The 11,154-nt window shown below is 42.3% G+C and overlaps 2 protein-coding genes and 1 long non-coding RNA gene across 3 annotated transcripts; all 3 read left to right on the forward strand.

Moving 5' to 3' along the window:
* Nucleotides 1–1,311: 1,311 nt before the first annotated feature.
* LOC138927846 (E3 ubiquitin-protein ligase SH3RF1-like) lies at nucleotides 1,312–1,826 on the forward strand. Its single transcript, XM_070283349.1, has 2 exons — nucleotides 1,312–1,408; nucleotides 1,470–1,826. The coding sequence occupies exons 1-2, from the start codon at nucleotides 1,320–1,322 to the stop codon at nucleotides 1,642–1,644; spliced, it is 264 nt and encodes an 87-aa protein (XP_070139450.1). The 5' UTR covers nucleotides 1,312–1,319; the 3' UTR covers nucleotides 1,645–1,826.
* A 209-nt stretch (nucleotides 1,827–2,035) lies between these two features.
* Nucleotides 2,036–2,755, forward strand: LOC121502411 (uncharacterized). Its single transcript, XR_011445679.1, has 2 exons — nucleotides 2,036–2,253; nucleotides 2,312–2,755. It is a non-coding gene; the product is annotated as an uncharacterized lncRNA (long non-coding RNA).
* Nucleotides 2,756–3,759: 1,004 nt separating this feature from the next.
* Nucleotides 3,760–4,831, forward strand: LOC108075593 (uncharacterized). Its single transcript, XM_017168127.3, has 4 exons — nucleotides 3,760–3,935; nucleotides 3,992–4,061; nucleotides 4,124–4,443; nucleotides 4,585–4,831. Exons 1-4 carry the CDS (start codon nucleotides 3,932–3,934, stop codon nucleotides 4,593–4,595), a joined length of 405 nt encoding a protein of 134 aa, XP_017023616.1. The 5' UTR covers nucleotides 3,760–3,931; the 3' UTR covers nucleotides 4,596–4,831.
* Nucleotides 4,832–11,154: the final 6,323 nt, after the last annotated feature.

Consider the following 11,154-nt stretch of genomic DNA (forward strand, 5'->3'; position numbering starts at 1 on the left):
AGGTGAGTCGTCGTGGTCCGGAGATGAAGTTTTCACCCAATGGCTCTCGTTTCCAGACTCGACCAGACCCAGTCCTCGCAGGACGAGATTGGCCAGGTCATTAAACGGACCTGGCCCAGTTTTTGAGGATTCTTGAGGATTGGAGGGACTTCAAGATATAGGCATGCCCTAACCCCAACGGCGGCGAAACCGACAATTTAATTTGGAGGCATAGGTGCCCCTAGAGCGGTCTCCAGTACTTTTCATGTTGCAAGAGGGCCTATAGAGTAGACCTTTCTTCGTTTCTTTCGTCGTGGAAGCCCGACACGCCTCCCAAGTGGCGGCACCGGGAGCCAGAAGGCTTCAGAATTTTTTTTGTATAGTTTTAGGTCCAGTTTCAGTGTGTAGATATTTTTTTTCTGTGTATTTTTCATCAAATATTTTTTTATAGATATATTTATTCGCAACAATTTTTAATTAATATTTTATTCCAATATTCATTGTGGATATAGTATTTAATTGCGTATTTATTTATCAACTTTTATTTATTTATTTATTTATTTTTTTATTTGGGCATATTCATTTATTTATTTATATTTTTGTTATTTGTCCATATTTATTTATTTATTTATGTTAATTTATGTTCTTGCCAGATTTATTTATTTATTTAATTGGTGTGCAAACAACCAGTGTATAATTTTTGTTGGTGAAATTTTGTGTGGCATATTTATTTCTCTTGTCTTCTATATATGAATATTTTTCCCCGCGAAACCCCCTTGAGAGCTCTTACGGGTAGGTCGGCATATCTTTACAGTGGGAATTTGGTTAATTTACAAAGTGCACCGTATGAAATGAACAATTAAATATATATACACAAGAAATCAACATATAATTCAAAAGCAAACCATACTTGGCATCAAGAATACAAAAATTTAAAAATAATGATTGTTAACATAAATATAAGCTGAAATAGAAAACATGAACATGGAATAGAATTTAATTTGGGAGGTAGAGGGTGAACCGGGGGAATGAGTGGGTAAATTTGTGTGTGTGTGTTTGTCAAGGGGCAGCTGTAAAAGAAAAACATTAAAGAACATGCGAACAGACTGCACGGTAGGGAAGGGATGAGCATGTGGCCTCCAGTCCAGCAGGAGGAGTATTTAGGGCAGTGTGTGTGAGAGGCCATTGAATTGGTTTTGTGTGTTTAAATGTAAGCCGCGCGTGTTATAGTGTTGTCAAATGTCGACTCTCGATGTTTATTGTTGTGTGTGTGACGGGCAAGGGTTAGGGAACCTACGGCCCGAGGACAGAGCTAGCCGGATCTAGCCTGGATGCGGGCCATGTGCTGTGTCCAATGCAGCAATGTGATCACCGAGGCAGTCATCAAGGCCAGTGCCACCACCAAGTCAGCCTACTGCACAAGGGAAAGGTAAGATTTCATCGAGATACTAAGGAGATGGGTGACAAATTGATGATCTCTGTATTTGCAGTCGCTTCAGGTGCATTGTGCCGTATCCACCCAACAGCGACATCGAACTGGAGCTGCATGTGTGCGACATAATCTACGTGCAGCGCAAGCAGAAGAACCGCTGGTACAAGGGCAAGCATGCGCGTACTCCCAAAACCGGACTCTTCCCCGCCGCCTTTGTCGAACCGGACCCCTAGGCTGCCTTTCAACAGGACCAACCAGAATTTATTAAGCGAAATTCCAAATTACTTGTCAACATTAATTTAAGTCGCCGGTCGATTCGGGCTTCCAATTCGCAATCTCCTAATGCTCTTTTTGAAAAAGAATTAGTTTTGTACTTCTTTTCCGCTCAAATGCGCAGTTCGACGATGTACTTTTTATACAATCCCTAATCAAGATAGGCTAGTTATTAACTAGGTCCTAAACCCAATTTACTTAAGAGTAAAAAATATAATAAAGCAACAAATTAAATGCATTTTGTTACGGAACTGCATATTCCCTGGGCAATGCCGGACTAGCTCAGTGGATGCCCAGGGGGGGTAGGAACCTATGCCCGCAGTCCGCACAACAAAATACCGATTAATCGGACGTCTCAACAAAACTCCTCACTAACAAATAACACATCTCTAACAAATAAATGTAAACAAACCAAAAAAATGACGACTTTTGCGGAATGGTGGCATAGATGGAGTCGCCACGACGCTCCCTCCCAACCTGTGGTGCCTCCGGTGTGTCTAGGGGCACCACCCATCTCCGGCGGACCGGAGTCTAATCCAGGCGGCTCGACGGCCGGCCCATCTCCCCAGGTAAATACGTTTTACTCACTGTTCATTGCGTTTGCTTTTAATACGTTATAAATTTTAGGTACTTAAGGCTAACATTGCACAGTGGTTCGGCTTGTATGGAGCTGCGGCCATAATTACTTCTAGATGTGCTATCGCTATGAAAATTTCACCAAAAATCTAGAAAAATGTTTTAAGTATATCCACAAAAAATTGGCCATATTGCTCGACTATATCATATAGCTACCATAGAAACAATCTGTTAAAAATCAACATTTAGTATGAAAAACTTTTTTGTTTTTCAAAATATCTTAACCAATTTTACAGATTATATGTTTGGTACAGGTTTATATATTCCTACCAACTTTGGTTAAAATCAGATCTCTATATCGTATAGCTCCCATACAAAATTTTTATTAAATTATTTTTTTTCCAAGACCTAACTTTAATTTTTAAGTTTTTGTTCTCTTAATGAGAACGTTAGTGAAATATAAGTGCCCAAAAGTAAAAAAAAAATATTCACTTATATATTGTGTGTTTAATTTGTTCAGCAACAATCGTACGCAGCTTAAGGGGGGGTAAGGTTAATTGGGTGCAAAACTCACTACTTTTAAAAAAAATGTTGTGACGGAACGGCTAAAATTAGCTTAATGAATTAAATACCATATAATAACACAACATTTGAACAATTTTTTTTTTAATTTTTGTATTAAAAAATATTTTCATGCTTACGAGTAATAGCGAATCTCCTGAGCCCCCACAAAAAAAGTTTATTTTCGGTGTACATCCTATCCTAACTGTCCACAAAAACATCCGATATCAAAAAAATATATTGTATTCACTAAAGGATACGTGCCCCGAGGTACTCAGATGACGTTTTTATTTTTAACATTTTTTCCCGATTTTTTATCAACCCGGATTATTGGCGCTGGCATAATTTGACCTTGAAAAAAATAAGAAGTCGTGTTAGAATATTAACGATTACAACTACATCCGCAACTTTCCGCACCTAACTTTAACGAATTTAACATCTTAAAACTCTAATAAATTAAAAAAAATAAAATCCTTTCTGGGAATCGTGGGGGATCACAACTAAAACTTTAGGTAAACAAATTTAAGACACACAAAACAGGTACAAACAAATAGGTTTCACATATCAAGTTAGATTTTGTTAATTTCATATCAAGTTAGTATAAATTAATTTCATAAAGTAAAATAAATACCTTGAGCTTCAAAATCCATTTTAAATAATATTAATTTATCGACTTGAACAGTTACCAGACAGATTTAAAGTGCGCTTTTGCTTCGAAATATTTCACCACAGCTCCGATGCGCTGTTGAAATGAACACGTGTTCATGCTTTTGATTCTATTTTTAGAATGTACCGTTGGGTTTCCAGCGAAAAGCGGTTTGCAACTTGGTAGATTGGACATTTTAGAGACAAACTGTGTAAATTTAATTGTAATATTTTCAAATTGGTTTTTTTGATTTTTGGCCTCTGACGGAACCACTGTGCATTGGCAGAGTACACTTGAGTTCCTAATGGACTCATTCCCGGCGAAACGTCACCCTAGCCCGGGATGCGCTCGCGCCAAGACTGCGGCAGCGGAGAAGAAGTGGCGGTCCGCTTAAGGAAAAAGCCACAAACTGGCTGGAGAAGTACTCTAGATTCCCTTTTCTTTAAATATATATAATAAAGGGGATGGGTAAGTATATCTTCAGTGAATATCCTCTTCTTCTAAGCCGTTCCTCAATTCTGCAGAACACGTGTTGCACAAATCCCTGACCCAAGATAAGAGACGCGGAGAAACAAGCACACGGAACCGATTCGAGTAAGACAAATAAATTAACCTAACATGAACAACAGCACAATAATTATTTTATTCTATTGCAGCAACGAGAAGGCACTATGGGCGACCCGTAAAAGGCTTCGGTGGCGTGAGTGGCCAGGAATCGCGGCAACTGATGGCGACGCAAGCCCGAGGAAAGAAGGCCCTTCGGAGCCACGGCCACGTCGTTTTTTTGAGAAGGGGCAGAGCCAATCAATGTCCCCAAATATGGGTACCAAAAACCTGCCGGTTCCAGACGGCGCTTCACGGAACGGACTCACCGGTTGGCTTGATGATGGCTCAGATCCCGGCTGCTACGAGGCTCGTTGGAAACCTTTTTCATCCCTCTTCTACAAATATATCCTTTCCAGAACGTCGGCGGTGGGTAAGCTCCTGAATATAATTCCACGATTTTCAATAAAAAATCGCCGTGGCCAGCGATTGATTCACTGCCACCCTGAAAATAAACGTTTATTAAATAAATAAAACGTTTTTAAATCTTTGCACTTTCACCCACGTTCTTCAGGTAATTCCTAGCCGCCCAGGAGATTAGCTGCTTTTACTTCGACTTTCCGTTGCTACTGCCGGCTTCCATGTTGCCTATCCCTCCCTATATAGGCTTCGGCCTGTCACCCGAGTTCAGACCTAGGAACCGTTCTTTCTTCAGTGCAACGGCCGAGGCCAAGGGTAAAAACCCTTTCTCTTAATTCCCTTAACCTAATCCCGTTTCCTATTCCCGGTTCGCTCTTTTGAATCCCTGCCCCCCCTGGTCCTAAAGATCCTACCTCTATCGATCTATCGATAGTCCTCCAGCCCATTCCGATTGAAAATGCAACAATTTTTTATTTTTAGAGTAAAAAATATAATGAAGCAACAAATTAAATGCATTTTTTATTTTTATAGAGTTAAAAATATAATAAAGGTTTGTTTAAATTTCATTTTATAGCTTTTTTACATTTTACAATTAAAAAGCATCACACTACCGATAGTACTATCGACACTATCGATGGTTTGAGAAAAACAATCGCTCACTGTCGATGGCGCCGACTATCGATAGTTCTCCACCTCTAGTGGGACGCCGTCATCGTCCTGGCTGTACTCCCGGTCGTCGGCGTCTTCGTCAGCGGAGCTCTCGGAGTAGGTTGCAGTGTTGCCAACTCTTCAGGGCTTGAAAAAGCTAAACCCAACTTCGAAAAAAGCTAGAAATAGCCAGCAAATCTTGATGCTAGCTAAAAAATAACGCTAGGGGAAAGAAAACATTTTTTTGTTGTATTAATTGTTGAAGAATTTTTGAAAAATGGTCAAGTTTCTCTATCATCACCTCTTCTGCAGCTGAATTTATGTATATTGGTTTGTTTTTTTTTTTTTTCAAAAGTTTGTAATTTTTTTTTTTTTAAATGTTGTCCACAATTTTTTTAATAAAATTTTGTCGACATTTTGTCATTTTTTTAATTTTTTTCAACATTTTTTTTTTTTCAAAACTTTGTCAGCTTTTTTATTCCCTTGCAGGGTATTATAATTTCAGTCTGAAGTTTGCAACGCAGTGAAGGAGACCTTTCCGACCCTATAAAGTATATATATTCTTGATCAGCATCAACAGCCGAGTCGATCTAGCCATGTCCGTCTGTCCGTCTGTCCGTTTCTACGCAAACTAGTCCCTCAGTTTTAAAGCTATCTGAATGAAACTTTGCATATAGTCTTCTATATGCTCTGCTATATATGTCGGAACGGGCCGGATCGGACGACTATATCATATAGCTGCCATACAAATGTTCGATATATTTGTAGAAAAAAAATTATAACTTTGCTGTTTTTCAACATTTTTGCACCATTTTTTAGATATGGCCATTTTATATTATTTCTGAATTTTGGTAAAAATTTTTATGAAATTCGGACGACTATATGATATAGCTGCCATAGAAACGATTGGGAAATTAATAGGAAAAAAATTTTTACTTCGTTGTTTTTCAACGTATTGTCATCTACTCCGGGATAATCCAATAATCATCCTTCCTTCAAAGTGAACGGACGTGTTTTTTTCTTGCGCTCCCGATTTGTGTAGAATTTGTCTATAAACCTCCGGGGTTTACTAACATTTAATATTTGGTGTTTCAAATAATTCCCGTTCACTTCGCGTGTGCATGCTACTTGTTTATTTTGTGCTATTTAATTCAATTTAAATTGCATTTTAGTTTGGGCTGCTGCGGTTGCTTTGCATTTTGCTCTTTTTGCTCTTTTTGCATTCCCTTTTGTGCCTTTAGCGTTTGTTGTTGTTTGCGTTGCCGCGACAGCTATAAACGGTTCTACTCAGCGCTTATCTCTCGCTCTCCTGCTCGTTGCCCCCCCGCTCATCAAGTGCCGCTGGTATGGCCGCTCAGTCTGCCGTGCCAAAACCCCTTACGGCAATTCCACCAACAAAACAGTTATTTGTTTCTCGGCTTTCCCCTGATCAGACATCGGAAGATGTCATAGCTTTTATCCAAGGCAAAGTAAAAGTCGATAGGGAAAAAATTAAGGTGGAAAAATTTAAATTTTCCTACCCCAGGAACATTTCGTCTTTCAAGATAAATGTCATTTTCGCATTCGACCTTCATCGAGTGCAGACGTGCTTACGGACGACCGCTACGCGGGGTTTATTCTCGAAGTGTTTTTTCATGGTGAAAAATTAAATTCGGAACTCTAAACTACGTACTGTCAGCTAGGCCAAGCCCTACAGTGCGTATGACATACGGACACTAGTGCGTGAGACGTGTTTTTGAGCTGCAAAGTTCATTTATATGGTGCCACGCGTAACAAGCTCAAAATAATGAGCGGCGATCAAAAGAATGAGCGTAGAACCTCTGTAAACCAAAGAAACGGTGTTTTCTCTTATTTCTCAACTCGCGATATCGAAGCAGAAAAAACGTCTACCAAGCCCAACCCGGCTCTACTGACCGCCGACGGCACGAGAGCGCGCTCTTGCTCTCCCGCCCTACTTATTCCAGCTCCTACATCTTGGAGCTCCCAATGCCAAACCCCACCACCAGCGGCTTCGATGGAAGACGCACCAACAACAAGCAGAGCTGCAATTTCTGCAAACGCATCAAAAGCAACAGCAACAACTAAACCAACGACCAATATTGCGAAATCGGTGCCAACGGCCGCAGCGCAAAATACAATGGTAACAAAAACCGTGAGCTCCGATAAGCAACAAGCGGTTCCGGCCATACAGACTGGCATGGATCGCTACATCCAAATTAAGCGTAAGCTTAGCCCCCATAACACGGTTGGTAACAAGCCTAAGATCAACCGTGTCACCAAAAGCTACGACCCAAACAACACCAACAAATTTTCTCCGCTAGCAGCTGGTGAGAATAATGAAGCAGAGCTGGAGCAGGAGACTCAAAAACAGCCAAAGCCCCCACCTATATATATAAGGGAGAAAAGTTCAAACGCCCTGGTCAACAAAATTGTTGCGGTGGTCGGGGACGGAAACTTTCATGTTGTTCCGATTATTAAAGGGAACATCTGCGAAACCAAAGTTCAAACCAAAACAGAAGAACACTTTCGAGCTGTGTCTAATTACCTGCAGGAAGCAAAAAAGAGCTTTTACACCTACCAACTAAAAAGCAGCAAGGGACTGCAAGTAGTGCTGAAAGGAATTGAACCAGATGTCGCCCCCTCCGAGACACTAGAAGCCCTGAAAGGCAAGGGTTTCTTTGCCAAGAATGTTAGCAACATTATCAACAAAAACAAAAAGCCGCAACCTCTTTTCAAAGTCGAACTTGAGCCAGACAGTAAAGCCCTAAAGAAGAATGAAGTTCACCCGATCTACAAGTTGCAGTTCCTACTGCATCGAAGAATCACCGTGGAAGAACCTCACAAACGCAACGGTCCTGTGCAATGCACAAACTGCCAGGAGTATGGTCATACAAGGACATACTGCACCCTTCGGTCAGTCTGCGTAGTCTGTGGAGACTTCCACAACTCCGCACACTGCCCTGCGAACAAAGAAGACCCCAACACGAAAAAATGTGGAAACTGCGGAGGAAACCATACAGCTAACTACAGAGGCTGTGAGGTCTACAAGGAGCTGAAGAGTCGCATGCGAAGAGCGACAGCTACACGCCAACAAAATACACAAAATGTGTATTTTAATTCAAAAACTACTCCAGATGTATTTTTTGCCAAAGCAGCCAGATCTTCTTTTGGTCCGCTAAATGCCCCCACGGGCATCTCCTACGCCGAAGCTCTACGGACAGGTATGCAAAATCCACTCCCCTCAAACTCAGTAAATGCTCAGCAGGCCCCAGAGAAGCCACAAAACAACATGGAATCCATGATGGTGACCATGCAACAAAGCATGATGGAACTCATGTCATTTATGAAAACGACCATGCAAACGCTCGTCCAGAATCAGAATATGGTGATGCAGCTGCTCGTAGCACAACAGTCAAAATAATCAATGTCCAATCTACGTATATCCACGTGGAATGCCAACGGCGTCTCACGGCATAAACTTGAACTAACACAATTTCTAAACGAAAACCACATCGACGCCATGCTATTGGTTGAAACGCACCTCACAAGCAGATACAACTTTCATATAAGAGGTTATACCTTCTACCGCACAGATCATCCAGATGGTAAAGCCCACGGCGGGACCGGCATCCTTATCAGAGAACGCATCAAACACCACTTCCACCAAAGGTTTGCAACAAATTACCTGCAAGCTACGTCCATAAAAGTGCAGTCAGGTAACGGCAACCTTTGCATTGCTGCTGTCTACTGCCCACCTCGCTTTACAATCTCTGAAGGTCAATTCATGGATTTTTACAACTCTCTTGGAGATCGATTTATAGCTGCAGGAGATTACAACGCCAAGCATACGCATTGGGGATCCCGCCTCGTGACCCCCAAGGGAAGACAACTGTACAACGCTCTCATCAATGTGAGAAATAAGCTGGACTACGTTTCCCCTGGTAGCCCCACATATTGGCCAGCAGACCCCAGAAAGATACCCGATCTAATTGACTTCGCGGTGACAAAAAACATCCCACGCAATCTAATAAACGCCAAGGCCCTTCCAGACCTTTCTTCAGATCACTCGCCGCTGTTGATAACCCTCCTTCAAAGCCCAGAAACTACGGATCGCCCCTATAGGCTGACGTCGCACAGAACCAATTGGATGAAATACAAAAAGTTTGTGAGTTCCCACATTGAGCTAGCCCCCCAGCTCAATACTGAAACCGACATGGACTCCTCCACCTCCGCACTGGAAGAGGTACTTGTGACTGCAGCCAGAATCTCAACACCACAACAGACGGATGTGCAAAAAATCAAATTCAAAACGAACCAGCAAATTGAACAGCTTATCCAAGAAAAGAGGCGTCTGCGACGGGCGTGGCAAACCAATAGATCGCCAAGCACAAAGCAACGTCTAAATGAAGCCACACGCAAACTAAGCCGGGCCCTGAAGCAAGATGCCGAAAAAGCACAATTAAGATATATTGAAAAACTCTCGCCAACCAGCACAAAGCATCCCTTATGGAGAGCTCACCCAAATTTAAGCTCACCGGCTGAAACCATCACCCCGATAAGAAAGTCATCTGGTTGCTGGGCCCGCAGCGACAAAGACAGAGCCGAAACTTTTGCCTCACATCTCCAGGGCGTTTTCCAGCCGAACCCTGCTGCAAATCCATTTGATCTACCGCAAATCCACACTGAAACGGAATCTACTCCAGAATCATTTCGTCCGAACGAGATAACGAAGGTCATCAGGGAACTGAAGCCGAAAAAGGCTCCCGGCGTTGACCTAATAACTCAAAAAATGATAATTGAACTTCCGAATTGTGCTATTGAGATCATCTGTAAAATCTTCAATGGGATCATAAGTCTCGGCCATTACCCAACGAAATGGAAAAAATCTATAATTATAATGATACCGAAGCCCGGAAAAGACCACACGATTCCGTCATCTTACCGACCAATAAGTCTACTATCATGCTTGTCCAAGTTATTTGAAAAATGCCTACTAAAGCGCATAATCCCTTATCTGGGAGCTCACAATATTATCCCAGCTCATCAATTTGGCTTCAGAGAAAAACATGGAACTATCGAGCAAGTTAACAGAATAACATCAGAAATTCGCACAGCCTTCGAGCATCGAGAATATTGCAGCGCGATATTTCTCGACGTTTCTCAAGCATTCGACCGCGTCTGGCTCAACGGCCTCATGCACAAAATAAAAACACTCTTGCCGGTATACACACACAAATTACTTGAGTCGTATCTCTACAACAGAGTCTTCGCAGTGAGGTGCAACGCAACAACATCCGGCACCTATTCAATCGAAGCTGGAGTCCCACAAGGAAGTGCACTTGGGCCTACCCTATTTGTTCTATACACAGCGGATATCCCCACAAGCGACCAGCTAACATTATCCACTTTCGCTGATGACACTGCGATCCTCAGCCGTTCCAGATGCCCAGTCCGTGCAACAGCCCAGCTCGCCAACCACCTCAAGGTAGTCGAGAAGTGGCTATCTGATTGGCGTATTAAAATAAATGAACAAAAGTGTAAGCACATAACGTTCACCCTCAACAGACAATCATGCCCCCCGCTCTACCTGAACAGCACACTGATCCCCGAAGTCAACGTGGTAACGTACCTGGGCGTCCACCTGGACAGACGCCTAACATGGCGAAGACATATTGAATGCAAGAAACTTCATCTAAAAATAAAAGCCAGCAGCCTCCACTGGCTCATAAACTCCCGATCGCCCCTGTGTCTGGACTACAAGGTCCTGCTCTACAACTCCACACTAAAGCCAATATGGACGTATGGCTCCCAGCTCTGGGGGAACGCGTGCAGTACCAATCTAGACATCATACAGCGCGCCCAATCAAAAATCCTGAGAACTATCACTGGGGCACCATGGTATATTCGCAACGAAAACATCCACAGGGATCTCGGCATTCCTGCAGTTAAGAACGAAATAGAAAAACAAAAAGCGTCCTACAAGGAAAAACTCTCCACCCATCCAAATCCTTTAGCAAGGGACTTGATACGAGTCTCCAGAAGAAGCCGCCTACTACGTAACGACCATCCAACCCAG

The sequence above is a fragment of the Drosophila kikkawai genome, chromosome 2L (genome assembly GCF_030179895.1).
Source record: "Drosophila kikkawai strain 14028-0561.14 chromosome 2L, DkikHiC1v2, whole genome shotgun sequence".
Classification (NCBI taxonomy): domain Eukaryota; kingdom Metazoa; phylum Arthropoda; class Insecta; order Diptera; family Drosophilidae; genus Drosophila; species Drosophila kikkawai.

Bases quoted from the DNA above. Each gene is read 5' to 3' on its own strand.
- LOC138927846 (XM_070283349.1), top strand. From the start codon at position 1,320: ATGTGCTGTGTCCAATGCAGCAATGTGATCACCGAGGCAGTCATCAAG. The intron at 1,409-1,469 runs GTAAGATTTCAT...CTGTATTTGCAG, and splicing joins GCCTACTGCACAAGGGAAAG to TCGCTTCAGGTGCATTGTGC.
- LOC108075593 (XM_017168127.3), top strand. The intron at 4,062-4,123 runs GTAAGACAAATA...ATTCTATTGCAG, and splicing joins AGCACACGGAACCGATTCGA to CAACGAGAAGGCACTATGGG.